At 33.5% G+C, this 15586-nt stretch overlaps 1 protein-coding gene across 2 annotated transcripts in view; it reads left to right on the top strand.

The window, feature by feature from the left end:
- The window catches only part of LOC114346273 (acetylcholine receptor subunit alpha-like), a 1182789-nt gene that overhangs the window by 358766 nt on the left and 808437 nt on the right, over positions 1 to 15586 (top strand). For both annotated transcript variants that reach the window (XM_050646983.1, XM_050646986.1), the window contains exon 4: positions 7139 to 7248. In XM_050646983.1, coding sequence (XP_050502940.1) covers positions 7139 to 7248 — 110 coding nt within the window. The remainder of the gene's footprint in view (positions 1 to 7138; positions 7249 to 15586) is intronic.

Below are 15586 nucleotides of genomic sequence, written 5' to 3'. Positions count from 1 at the left end.
ATCTTTTATTGAAAATAGACACGTGGCATTCTTATGGTAGTAGTATCGTAAGAAAAAATTATACTGAAATTTGGACACCCCATAAAAATTTTATGGGGGTTTTGTTCCTTTATACCCCCCAAACTTTTGTGTACGTTCCAATTTAATTATTATTGTAGTACCATTAGCTAAACACAATATTTTAAAAACTTTTTTGCCTCTTAGTACTTTTCCAAAAGTCAGTTTTTATCTAGATATTTTGAATATTTTTCAAATCCACCACATATTTGTATATGGCTAAGTACGATTATGGAGACTTGGTAATAATATGAAAATTTATTTATGATTTACATTTTTAGGTATATTTTGAGCCATATTAAAAAAGAAGTAATATCTTGATAAAAAGTGCGTTCTCGAAAAAATACAAACAGGCAAAAAAGTTTTAAAAACACTGTGTTTAACTAATGGTACCGCAGTAAAAGTTTAATTGGAACATACACAAACATTTGGGGGGTTTAAAGGAACAAAACCCCCATAAAATTTTTATGTAAACATATTAAAAAAGAAGCCGAAACTCGATAAAAACTGCCTTATCGAAAAAATATTAAGAGGCAAAAAAGTTATAGAAATATTGAATTGAACTAATGCTACCACAATAATAATTTAATTGGAACGTACACAAAAGTTTGGGGGGTTTAAGTGAACAAAACCCCCATAAAATTTTTATGGGGTGCACAAATTTCACTCTAATTCTTTTTTAAGATGTTCCTACCATAAGAATGCCACATGTCCATTTTCAATAAAAAATCTCTAATAGTTTTCGATATATTCGAAAAAATCTATTTTTATTTTGTAACTTCAAAGGGCTGTAACTTTTTTTATGTGCATATTTGTACTAAGGTAAATTAGGTTCATTCGAACTATTTTTGGTCTCAGAATATGTGATTTAATTTATGACCTGTATTTTCGTTACACCCTGTATAAATAGTATAGGATGCGCCCAATGGATATATAAAGTAAGTATATCACTTCTATTTGGATGGAGAAAAAGCATTGAACTTGCGATCGTTATCGACGCGGCAGATATTAGTAATAGGTTGAATTGCGTATGAGTTCGACCGAAGTTGTAATAGTTGGAGGAGGGATGGAGTGTGTACCCGAAGGGGCTTGCTTCGTAAGAAGTTTTCACTTCTGTCGGCACTCCCACGAGTGCCCTAATTTTTTTTTGTTGACCAGGTTTCACGTTCATAGAACAAAATGGATCAAATGTAGCACTGCAATAGTCTTAGACTCGTGGTCAATGACATACTTTTACTGCACAGTACAGACCGCCAGCTAATAAAGATTTCCGTGCAAGTTCTATTCTGGTCGAAATTTGCTCTTCACTTTCAATTCTGCAGTCAATCTAGCTACAGATATCTACACACAGATAGTGTTCCATACTTTCCAGAATTTTGTTATCTAATTTTAGACTGAGTCTTCGATATTAATTTTTCCGACCGCAATCTATTTCGTTTTCTCTGCGTTGATCGTTGCAGTATATTTACAGCGTTCAACAGGATTTGCTTGAACTTGTCTCATTATAAATACAGCGTCGGTGCATGATCATCTCGGTTTAAAACCTTGTTGTTCATCTAGTAGTGTTATAGGTTCCTTCAGTCTATTTATCACTTCTGTACCTCAGAGCTAAACTGTATTAACTCACAAAATTGAAATTTTACAGGAGAGCAGTTTAAAAGAAATATAAAGAGTAAATTTTAAATACAATTTGTATTTCTTTTTCTTCAAATATGTGATAAACACTATTTGATAAGTATAAATGATACCATTTTTTTTTTATCAGAAAAAGAAGTCGTATCCACCAAAAGGTTATTAGCGACGGAACAAAATATAAATAACAAAAGTAAACAACTACAGATTGTATAAAATGTTTATGGATTTTAGATAATTAACTATATTGTCACAGGAACAATTTTGACCTAGAGCCTCTGGTAGAGCGTTTGGGATTTTGTAGCGCTGTCTTTCTTGGTCATATTTACCACAAATTATTAAAAAGTGTTCGACTGTTAATCGGATGTTACACTGACGACGTAGAGGTGATTACTCTTTGTGAAAAGGTAAGAGTGCGTTAACCTGGTATGTCCTAGACGTAAACGCGCAACCGCAATTTGTTCTCGTCTATTGCGCGACGATGGAAACCACTGAGACACATTATTTTTGATTTTATTCAACTTAGAATTAAATTGACACCATTCATTTCGCCACAAACACAACACTTTATTTTTAAAATAAGCTTTTAAGTCACTGGAAACACCCTTGTCTATCGGCTCCGAAAAATCACTTAAAATTTCGTCTCGTGCAGTCCTGTCCGCTTCTTCATTTCCTGTTATTCCGACGTATGAGGGAACCCATACAAATTGGACGCTTCTTCCATGTTCATGAGCTTGGGAAAGCTGGTATTTTAGCAACTTTTCAAAAGGATGTTTCGGAAAAATTTGTTTTAATGAGTTTAAGCCGGGTCCAGACACGTGTAATGTAATGCGTAACGTAACGTGTAATGAAACGCGAATTCTGCGTTTGGACGGCACTACGAGCATTACATGTACCATTCGCGCTGGAGCTCGCCGGGACTCATCGGGAGTCGGCTTTTTCGTGAACAAAAAGGCGCTCGCAGCACTCGTTTGGACGGCGTTAGTGAAAGTTTTACCGTTTGGACGTGTGGCGAGCAATCGCTTGACGAATCTACCTGCTTATACCAACAAAACCCCGGTATTTGGGATCCAAAAAATTTAGTCTTTATTTAGTAAATATGTACATACAAATAAAAGCAGTATAAAAAAACTACCTGCTGTCACGACCTCCCTTATTCGTCTGTTCGTAGAACTTGAGTGGAAACAACCAAGATTCCCTAAACGATTCGTGTGGACGTTCGTGCGACGTCCACACTGTTGATGCTAAATTACACGTAATCTTACATTACACGTTACACGTGTCTGGACCCGGCTTTAGAGAGCTAAGGGAATCTGTTATGATCAGGGCTTTTGTGAGTGTAAGCTCGTTAAGAAGTTTCACAGGACGGTATATGGCGTAGAGTTCAGCTGAATATGTGCTACATGCTGGTAGTAAACGGAAAAGAAGATTGTTTTCTGAAGAAACGATTGATGCCCCCACTCCGTCTTCGGACTTAGATGCATCTGTGTAGATTTTATGGTAGTCGGGGTACTTATTTATGAGGGCCTCGAACTTGGACTGGATCAGAGAATGGTGTGTATTAGATTTATCGAAATACTCCAGAGATGCATCACAGGTTGGTAAATAGATCAGCCAAGGCTCGGGGTATTTAATATCCGAGGAGAAAACCTCCGGAAAATTAATGTTTAGGTTTTGAAGTATGGATTTAATTCTTTCGTAATATGGCTTTTTAGTATAGCGAATATCTCGAAATATGTTTACATATTTGTTTGTAAAAGTGTTTTGATATATTGGCTTTGAAATATTGCAAGCAACTGAGGCTGCATGTGATAGAGCGAGGTACATGCGGCGGTGATGTAGCGATGGTTCTCCTAAAAGAGCATAAATGCTGGATACAGGTGTAGTTGGGACAGCCCCTAGGATTAATCTAAGACTTTTATTATGAATAATATCTAATGATTTCAGTAGAGATTGATTAGCAGTGGAATAGGCAATTGTTCCATAACCTAGCTTAGAACGTATTAAAGATTTATACAGGAGGAGTAGAGTGGATTGGTCTGAGCCCCAGTTTTTATTACAGAGAGATCTTAATACATTTAATCTTTTATTACAGGAAAGGATGAGTTGTGAGATATAATTTTTCCATGTTAACTTTGAATCGAAGATTAAACCCAAGAATTTGTGGTGATCTCTAAACTCCAGCTGTTTCTCATACATTCTTAGGTTAGGAGCTTGTGGCAAGGAGCTTGAAGAGAATACGACTCATATTGATTTTTTATTGAATCTTAAAAATCTGTAAAGTTGGACCAATTTTCGAGAGTATCTAAAAAGTTTTGAAGAATTGACGACATTAAGGAAATATTTTTACCTTTAATAGATACCACTAACACTAGATCATCAGCGTATAAACGAGCCTGTAAGGGTGCTTGAATGTTTTTGATGATGTCATAAATGATACCATGTATTTGCTATTTTTATACCTCTTCAATTTTTTAAAAAAAGATGGAGTTAATACTGTTTGGCATGAAAACAATTACCATGTTCGAGAGATAATATAATAGTAAGTTGACACACGTGAATAAATAATCTGGAGATAATACGATACATGAAACAAACTTTAGTCAAGAACACTTATTTTTTAAAATTTAATGAAATAAACAATATCTATAAAACAAAATGAGTAAACAAAACTAACGAAAAACAAAACTCAAAGGATCATGAGTGTTGTTCACTTACAATTATTTTGGAAAATTTTTATAAATCCTCATCTATTTTATCGGAGTGGGATAAGTTTTTATAAAAATTATGAAATTCCTTTGGCTTATCGTGAATCACAGGCAGAGCCGCAGAAAACTCAACACGCCTAGGATTTCTGTTAAGATCAACAGATTGGAATGTTTCCGAACTAAAATTAGTTTTGAAAAAAGTAATCCCAAATTATCGCTACATACATACTTCCCAGTGGACAACATCTGACATACGAAAGTCTGTATTCTGCTGAGTTTTTTCCTTATAATAAAAGGTGAACATTTAAAACAGTTGTTGTTTTAAAGAGTCTTAAATTCCTTGAAGTCATTTAGTTTTACTTTCATTTATTTTGTCATTTATTTTGCACAAAATACTGAGTACTAGTTAATGCATTCACGCCGCACTAGTTAAGTAGCATGCCGCGGTTTTACATCGTTCCGTGGAGTTAATACTTTTATTTTGCTGGGTATTAAAAGTGTAAACGACTGTTTAGCTCGGGGCTACGGAGGGGCTTAATACACTTTAACGTTGCCTATCTTCGGAACCACATTAAATAGGATTTTATAACGTATCGCATATGAAACATATAAAGTGTGTTACGTAGAAAGTAAAATAATACAATTTTTCAAAAAAATGGAGTTAATTCAGTTTAGCTCTGAGGTAGAGACTTGGGTTGTTAATTTTAGTATTGTGTTTAATAAATCAATTTAACTGTAGTTCTCCGTGTCCCATATGTCTCCCATTTTGAAGGGAGGTATTAGAATGCTTGATCTCCACGCTTGTGGTATTCTGTTCTGTACTATTATTTTTTGGATTAGTTTTAATAATTATTGTTTGGCCAGATTTGGTCTTCCGTACTTTAATGCTTCCTTTACCTCCCTTTCCTCAATGTTTATTTTAAAGATATTTGCACTTTAAAGGTTTTGTATATTATGAGCTATTTTAAAATATTTAAATCAATAACAATATTGTGTGGAAATGAAATAGTTCGACTTTTCACTAGGTATTAAAATTACACCGACGTAAAAATTTGTTTATTTTTAGGCATTCATAAAATATATAGTATGGTATATTTAGACCCAAACCCAGACATCCAAAGTGAAAGTTATCCTCCAACACCAAATTGTTCTATATAGTCCACATAATGTTCAGAAAAAAGTCACACCATTTTGAGCGTCGGGTTTGGGTAGGAGAGGGGGGAGAAATCTGCAAATTCGTAGTTCTTTAGGTTTTTCGTCAATATTTCTAAAACTAAGCGGTTTAGCGTGAACAACCCTCTACACAAAATTGTTCTACATTAAATTTTAAATAAAAAAGGCTCTATGCATAACCCTTCTAAAATGAACGGTTCCAAAGTTACGGAGGTAGTATAGTATAATTGGTCCAAAAAAGGCCTAACCCAGACATCCAAAGTAAAAGTTTTCCTTCAACACCAAATTGTTCTATATGATCAACATATTGTTGAGTAAAAAGTCACACCATTTTGAGCGTCCGGTTTGGGGGGGAGATGGGGAGAAGTCGGTAAATTAGTAGGTTTTTTAGGTTTTCGTCAATATTTCTAAAACTATGCGTTAGCGTAAGGAATACGTTTTATAGAAAAATGTTCTACATAAAATTTAAAACAAAAAAAGGTTCTATACATAATTGTTATAAAATCAACGGTTCCAGAGTTACGGAGGGTGAAAAGTGGAGGTTTTCGATATTTTTTATACTTACCGATTTCTCTCTCCCCCCCCCCCCCCAACTGACGGTCAAAATGGTTTGACTTTTTTCTGAACATTGTGTGGACCATATAGAACAATTTGATGTTGGAGGATAACTTTCACTTTGGATGTCTGGGTTTTTGGTATAGTTATATCATAAACGTTGCCCAAAAAATATAAAAAGTATCGAAAACCTCGACTTTTCACCCTCCGTAACTCTGGAACCGTTGATTTTATAACAATTATGTATAGAACATTTTTTGTTTTAAATATTATGTAGAATACTTTTGTATATAACATTGTTTACGCTAAAGCATAGATTTAGAATCATTGACGAAAAACTTAAAAAAACTACTAATTTACCGGCTTCTCTCCCATCTCCCTCCCAAACCGGACGCTCAAAATGGTGTAACTTTGTACTGAACAATATGTGGACCATATAGAACATTTTGGTGTTGGAGGAAAACTTTTACTTTGGATTTTTGGGTTAGGCCTTTTCTTGGACTAATTATACTATACTACCTCCGTAACTTTGGAACCATTCGTTTTAGAAAGATTATGCATAGGACCTTTTTTATTTCAAATTTAATGTAGAACAATTTTGTATAGAGGGTTGTTCATGCAAAACCGCATTAGTTTTAGAAATATTGGCGAAAAACTTAAAAAACTACGAATATACCGATTTCTCCCCCCTCTCCCCCCAAACCCGCCGCTCAAAATGGTGTGACTTTTTTCTGGACATTGTGTGGACCATATAGAACAATTTGGTGTTGAGGGATAACTTTCACTTTGGATGTCTGGGTTGTGCCATCTTTTGGATCAACTATACTATACTAATAACACTTAAACACTGTCTACAAGATTTTAATATCATAAACAATTCCAATATTTTGCATCTTCTGGAGATTATGGAGTATCAAGAAGATGTTATAAAAAAATTAATTAATTAATATACAAAGTACCCTTAAACGTTTGAATTTTTCTTGTACAATAATAATTGTGTCTTTGAATTTTAGGCCTGGTACGACTACAAGCTTAAATGGGACCCAAAAGATTATGGTGGCGTCGAGATGCTTCACGTTCCATCGGATCATATATGGAGACCAGACATTGTCCTATACAACAAGTAAGTCGGTTAAAAAAATCTATTTAATATTGTGATATTTTTATTGAAGCCAAGCTTATTATAGTGACGTTATATTATTTTTTTCTACAGTAAAATGAAAAATCGTCACGAGACGTGAAATAGATAGTAGAGTCAATTCACTCAACAAGGGGAGTCCGGTATACAAATGTAAATAGTTGATTTAAGTATAAAATAAAACTGGATATTTCTACTAACCTTTTATTTGTATCATATTAGTGAAGAATATTACTTCACGCACAGTTTCATACAATATTTTATCTACAAATAAACAATCTATAAACAAATAAAAAAACTGTAACTCTTTGCCACTGGAATTCAATTCTATTCCACAATTGTTAGAACTTTGACATTTAAAATTTCTGACTTCTTTCAAACCACAAAACTGTCAAAACTTTTGTTGTAATTTATTGCTCATATGTCATCACCATGACAACGCGAAAGTTAAGGATATTTGATTATATAAAAGTGTGCCAAAAACCAATGCGAAAAAGTAAATCCCATTTAAAATACATTGTTACTTCACGCACAATTTAAATCCTTCACGCACCGCTATCTATAATGATAGTTTTCACAAACTAAAACCTTATACATAATATGAGATAGAGTAGATAAATAATTTTTTTTGGTCCCGCCAGACATTATTTTAGATTCTATAGAACATTGGGTACAAAAAAGGTATTTTGTAGTTTTTCTCTAAAAATAATCGTTTTTGAATTACCGATAATTTAAACTGAAAAAAAAATCGAAAATGGCAAGCGCCCACTAAAATGGAAAACTTTCCTTAACTTTTTTTGGTTTTAGGACCTACTATTCACAACCCAATAGGTGACTGCAACCAATAACGCTCGAGTGACTGCACATTTAGCATACCTTGCTCCCCTACTAATCCTACTATAAGGGGGTTCTTTTCAAATGAACACAGTGTATGTGAATGGAATTGGACAATAAATAGAGGAATAGGGTTATCATCTATCAAAATAGTAAAAACGCTGGACGGAAGGGCCGCCCGAGAACTTTATCGTACCGATCTATTATCGTTATGGTACTAGATACTGGCATTCTATAAAAATAACAAAGTTACTCGTTATTTTGATATTTTAGAAACACCTACTGTACTTAAAAGTATTTTATGGTTCTACGCATCATTAATTCCTGCATTTGAGAAAATGTTCGATGCTATATTTCGGGGACACACTATAGATGTGTAGATTATTGCATAAATCAAGAGAATATTATAGTCATACTTTCATTTCAAATTAGTTCATTTTTCTGAGAAATTAATAGTTTGCAATATTTGCATTTCATTCTATTTCGATTACGCCAGTCAATGCGCGAGATTAAGAACAAGATATTATCTCCAAATTCTATCCTACTGCATGGATTTTAATGAAATTTTGGGAGTAGCCCAATCTCCTAATTCAAAATCTATCCTATATACTATGGCGCTTTTATCATGGGGAAGTTCCCACCACTTCTCAGGGGTGAAATATTTTTATTTTCGAATTACATGGAGAAAAAGGAAGATTTTTAAGAAAATTTAAAAATTCATTCTATAACTTGATCAAATTTTTTACAAAAACCGTTCATTTTAAACCCGTTCAACTTTTTGAAAGTAGAAATAACACTATATTAAAAGGTATTGTAGAAGGAAAACAATGCATTTAAATTATGGTGGATGGGGAGTTAAATGTATATAGGTACTTTTCATTTTTCCTTAAAGTACATTAGTCATATATTTTTTTGCACCATATCTCGCTTAGTTTGTAAGTAACCGACATTTAACGGTGCTCGTTTTAAAGGCCTTTTCAAACACTATAAAAGGTGTTGGTAGCATTACACACCTAAAACCTACCGTTCCTCTGTTATTTCAAGTTGAATACACCAATTTGAGCATGCATCAAAAAACAAACTATTTTCACCTACCATATCTCTTTTTGTATTATAAATAGAACATTTACGAAGGAACGAATCTCTTTATTATTTATAATGTAAAAAATGTTTTACATAGTGTTTTTAGTTCGATGCATAGTTTTTAAGGTATTCACAAAAAATCCGTCCGAAAAGGTGTCATTTTTCAATGAAAATGGCCAATTTTCAACTACGCATAACTCAAAAAGTATTGAGTTCTCAAAAAAAAGTATAGACCAGTTTTTGCTTAGAAATAGGTTCTTTAGCCACTTCCGTGCTTATTTTGACCAACAAATTTTCCACCCCCTTGAAGAAGTGGGAACCGCCCCAAGATAAAAGCGCCATAGTATATAGGGTAGATTTTGTTTCTTGAGCTATTCCCTACTTACTGTGAAAATATCAAGTACATCAATGTAGTAGGATGGAATTCGGAGCCAAATACCCTCATTGACTGCCCTACAATAATGCTCTGCTATGAACGCGTGAGAGAGGACACACATCAGATTATAGCAAAATTTCTATTTACCGTAACTTTTCGAGTTTTTGAGCTACAGCAATTAATGTTATGTCGTTGGAAAGGTAATTTTGCATTCTTTCAAAATATATTAAAACATATAGGGCTTATCTAAAAAAATTAAGATTTTTTATTCATTTCCGGTTCAACCGGAAGCCATATTTTTGGTAAAATTTATTGTGATAATAGATAATAAAGCACCATATATGTCTGCAAAATTTCAAATTTTAGTTTCTATTAAGAAGGAAGTTACGGGTACTCGAATATTTTTTATAAAAAATTCATAACTCTCCTCCTACGGGGAGTTAAGATATATAACTAATGTCATTCAATTTACTGATAGGATTTCAAAAATATATCAAAAAATAAAAAAATTCTTTGGAGCCATTTTTGAGAAAATCTAGATCAAATTTATGTCAAAATTTGACCCCTTAATTATAGACAAACCGTAACTTTTTATGAAAAACGATAAATCCTTCTTATAGCCCCATCTTTAGGCTATATAACGACTTTTTCAAATTAAACTTATCTTAAACAGGTTTTTAGATAGATAGGGAAATGTGTCGGGTGGGCGGTCGGCCATGTTGGCCGCCATTTTGAATTTGGAAATGTCAAATTCCTTATTTTTATTTATCTATCGATGAGCTTACTTTGAGTTGAATTTCATTCATTTCGGTCAAAATTTGCAAAAATGGGCCCTAAATAACCCCCCTATTTCGGCCCCCCTTTGAGAGGTTTTTTTAAAAGCTTAGTTTCTCGACAAAATTCTCTTAAACTTACTCATACCGAATTTCATCAAAATCGGTCTAGTAGTTTTTGCTAGGCGGTGGCGACATACGTACGTACGTACATACTTCCGACATGTTTTTTTATTTGCTTTTTAGACTCAGGGGGCTCAAAACGTCGAAAAAAAGTGAAATCTGAAAAAATTTTTTTTGCACGATCCTATGACTTTATCTATTATACATACTATACTACGTATATAGTACGATAAAGTAAAAACATAATGTTCCATAGCTTCTGAAACTGATTACTAGCTTTATTAAACCGCTTTATAAAATTTTAATATTTTTCATCCAGCTTAGAAATATACACATTAATTCTCCCAAAACACCCTCTTACCCCAAACTGTATCTTCATCGCTTCCCATTTTCTCCGGTTTTAAATAAAAAATAAGAGTGTTCTTCGGAAGGGAAAAACTAAAAAGCGGGAAATAATGAAGCCCGATGGGCTCGGTTGTATTTATAATGCAACTTGGCAATTAAAGGATCTCAACCCCGGTGTTTGCCCTGCGGGGGTGATTAAAATAAGTAGTTCAGAGGAAAACGGTAAAAAGAAGGTTGCTTTTACAGACGTGACGACGTCTTAAACGCGGTTTAAGTAGGCACACCTTGGTTGTTTAAAGCAGCGGGTTGTGTTTTAGAAACAGCCCGACTTTGACGGGTTTTGAATATATGAATAGGTTAGCGTTTACAGGGAGAACAAAACGATCAAGGTGAGCTTTACAAATAATATACTCACAGCGGAGATTAAGAAAGTGGAGATAAAAAATTGAACTGAAATGAAAAGAATATACAGGGTGCAACAAAAATACAGGTCATAAATTAAATCACATATTCTGGTACCAAAAATAGTTCGATTGGGACCAAAAATGAAAATCGATTTTTTACAATACAGTAAGGTCTCGTTTTATGCGGTGGATACGTTCTACAGAAAAGCGCCTATAAAAAAAATCGCATTAAAAAAGACATTACTTGCATTGAAAAAGTAGGGATACGCTCCGTAGTTTTCTAAAATCACATAAAATGGTGGACGTTTGTCCACCAAAAATTGTATGCCTTTGATTTTTTTTTCTCCATTGGGCCAAATAAAATCTTAAAGAAATTAAAAACACGGACTTACGATATTGAGATTGCAAAAACCTCTTCTAATGGACCATAGAACTTTACGACAATCCAGAAATCAAAATGTGCTGTGTATTATACTGCAACTTGAAATCAGCTACATTTATGCCTGGTTGCACCAATAGATCTTAAGCTTAAGAAGTGCTTTAAGCTCAGCTTACGGAACATACGTGTTACACCATTGAGTCTTAGATCAATTTTCAGCTTGTCACAATGAATTGCCACGTGAATTCGATCTATATGAATCGAACATCATGGTTCAAAGTAAGTTACTTTGCACCCTAAAGCGGCCGCTAAAGCGGCCCTATCTATAAGCTGAGCTGGGCTAAGCTGGAGCTTAAGATTTGAACTCATAAATACCTTAATATTTAAATTTATTTTCAAAACAATTGCAGGTTATACCTTTCAATGCGAAACTCAGATTGATGTAATAGCTACATGCTACCTTGTTACATCATGTAACAAAGGGAATATCCGAATTGCAAACCCTCAGATTACCGGCATCTAGATGGGAATAGTTAATATTAATTAAATAGTAATTAGTTAAATTATATAGTTAAATTAATAGTTAAATTAATAATAGAAATTTTTGGATGAAATACAAACCGCAGAACTTCTAAATCGCATTAAAATAATCCGCATAAAAGAGGCCTTACTGTATATGGAAAACTATTTGAGGTTTCTTATTGAAAACGGACATGTGGCATTCTTATGACAGGAACATCTTAAAAAAATTATAGTGAAAGTTGTGCACCCCATAAAAATTTCATGGGGATTTTGTTCCCTTAAACCTCCCCAAATTTTGATGTACGTTCCAATTAAATTATAATTGTGGCACAATTAGTTATACACAATGTTTTTAAAACTTTTTTGACACCCCCTCTGTGGCTCAGTGGTAAGAGCGCCTACGTTTGGATCGAAAGTTGTGGGATCGGTACTCACATAAAAATCTATTTTATTTCTATAGCATAGAATCAAGGATATTGATCAATGAGGTTGACTAATAAGAGCCCACCTTTAGATATGTGTGCTGTCTACGGGATTCTGAGCAATCGACAGTAACACCACAACTCGAGCGCTTCCAATTTGTTAAGATTTTTTTTTGTTGTCCAGGTTTCACGTTCATAGAACAAAATGGATCAAATGTAGCACTGCAATAGTCTTAGACTCGTGGTCAATGACAGACTTTTACTGCACAGTACAGACCGCCAGCTAATAAAGATTTCCGTGCAAGTTCTATTCTGGTCGAAATTTGCTCTTCACTTTCAACTCTGCAGTCAATCTAGCTACAATATCTACTCACAGATAGTGTTCCCTTTCATGGGGATTTTGTTCCCTTAAACCTCCCCAAATTTTGATGTACGTTCCAATTAAATTATTATTGTGGCACCATTAGTTATACACAATGTTTTTAAAACTTTTTTGACACCCCCTCTGTGGCTCAGTGGTAAGAGCGCCTACGTTTGGATCGAAAGTTGTGGGATCGGTACTCACCGGTGGGACCGTAGACGTTAGGATACAATTAGCCTCTCTTTGCAAAGACAATGACGTCGACTTTGCAAAGTAACAAGACACTTACTCAACACACACTACACATTACACTGGGTACCTAATTGGAACAATCCACTGTACCATCACCATGCCAATGGCCCTTTAGACCGGGCAGTATCGTCGCCCCCACTAGCGAAATTATTCCGATTTGATTTTTTTTTGCACAAACTTACTCAAAAAGAGGTCCTTATAATATATCCACAGGGTGTCGGGCGGTGCCGTGGTCGAAAAATTGTTTAAACAATTTTTTTTAAACAAATTCACAAAAATAATTTTTCCATTTCGAAAAATTTTTTTTAGATAAATTGGCTTATTCTGAGCAAAAAAGGTCTTCTGTCATTTTGTCCTAAAATTGATTATTGTCGAGTTAAATGCAATTAAAAATTTGAATAATGCGAAAATGGTCATTTTCAAGGCTTAATAACTCGATAAAACATTAATATTATGAAATTCAAAAAGTCACCAAAGCAAGTTTCAAATCCCTTCAATGTTCTGAAGAGATTTTTGTCATTATTTTATTAGAAAGATGTTATTTTTAATTATTAACAATTAGCACTATCGTCCAGGATTTATCGTCGCTCCCGTTAGTGAAATTATTCCGATTCCATTTTTTTGCAGAAACTTACTCAAAACGTGGTCCTTATAACATATCCACAGGGTGCCGGGCGGTGACGTTGTCGAAAAATTGTTTAAAAAATTTTTTTTAAACAAATTTACAAAAATAATTTTTTCACTTCGAACAAATTTTTTTTAGATAATTTGGGACATTCTGAGCAAAAAATGTCTCTTGTGATTTTTTTTCTAAAATTGATTGTTGTCGAATCATACGCGATTTATAATTTGAAAAATGCGAAAATGGCGATATTATTCGACAAAAATCAATTTTAGAGAAAAATCAAAAGAGACCTTTTTTGCTCAGAATAACTCAAATTATCTAAAAAAAATCGTTCGCAATAAAAAAAATATTTTTGTGAACTTGTTTAAAAAAATTTTTTTAAACAATTTTTCGACCACGGCACCGCCCGGCACCCTATGGATATGTTATAAGGACCTCGTTTTGAGTAAGTTTCTGCAAAAAAATGGAATCGGAATAATTTCACTAACGGGGGAGACGACGCATCCTGGACTATAGCGCTAATTGTTAATAATTAAAAATAACAGCTTTCTAATAAAATAATGACAAAAATCTCTTCAGGACCTTAAAGAAGGGATTTGAAACTTGATTTGGTGACTTTTTGAAATTCATAATAATAATGTTTGTTCGAGTTATTAAGCCTTGAAAATGGCCATTTTCGCATTTTTCATATTTTTAATCGCATATAACTCGACAACAATCAATTTTAGAAAAACATGACAAGAGACCTTTTTTGCTCAATATAAGCCAATTTATCTAAAAAAAATTTGTTCGAAATGAAAAAATTATTTTTGTGAATTTGTTAAAAAAAATTGTTTAAACAATTTTTCGACCACGGCACCGCCCGGCACTCTGTGGATATGTTATAAGGACCTCTTTTTGAGTAATTTTGTGCAAAAAAATCGAATCGGAATAATTTCGCTAGCGGGGGCGACGATACTGCCCGGTCTAATTAGTTTTCGAGGCATTAACTAAATAAAAAAAAACTTTTTTGCCTCTTAGTAATTTTCCGAAAAGCTAGTTTTTATCGAGATATTTTGAATATTTATCAAATCTACCGCATATTTTTGTATACTGTTATGTACATACGATTAAAGAGACCTGGTAATTAATATGAAAATTTATTTATAAATTAAAGGTTGAGGTATACTTTGAACCATATTAAAAAAGAGGCCACATCTCGATAAAAGGTGCCTTATCTGAAAAATACCGAGGGGCAAAAAAGTTTTAAAAACACTATGTTTAACTAATGGTACCACAATAATAATTTAATTGGAACGTACAAAAATACGCTTATTAAAAAATAAGCCACATCTCGATAAAAGGTGCCTTTTCGAAAAAATATTAAGAGGCAAAAAAGTTTTACAAACATTGCTTTTAACTAATGGTACAACAATAATAATTTAATTTGAACGTACATAAAAGTTTGGTGGGGTTTAAGAGAACAAAACTTCCATTAAATTTTTATGGGGTGCCCAAAATTTACTAAAATTTCTTTTTAGGATATTCCTGCCATAAGAATGCCACATGTCTATTTTCATTAAAAAAACATCTAATAACTTTCAATATATCGGAAAAAATCGATTTTCAATTTGTAACTTCAAAGAACTGTAACTTTTTTTTGTGTGCATATTTGTAGTAACGTAAGTTAGGTTCAATCGAACTATTTTTGGTCCCAGAATATGTGATTTAATTGATGACCTGTATTTTTGTTACACCCTGTATATTTTGATTTTAACCTACTGCTCATTATTATAATTTGCCTTTAAAGCGAGGAAGCTTTTAAAAATTTTGCGAGGAAATAAA

This window comes from Diabrotica virgifera, chromosome 1 (genome assembly GCF_917563875.1).
Source record: "Diabrotica virgifera virgifera chromosome 1, PGI_DIABVI_V3a".
Lineage (NCBI taxonomy): Eukaryota > Metazoa > Arthropoda > Insecta > Coleoptera > Chrysomelidae > Diabrotica > Diabrotica virgifera.
This window is presented reverse-complemented; position numbering and strand designations above follow the sequence as displayed.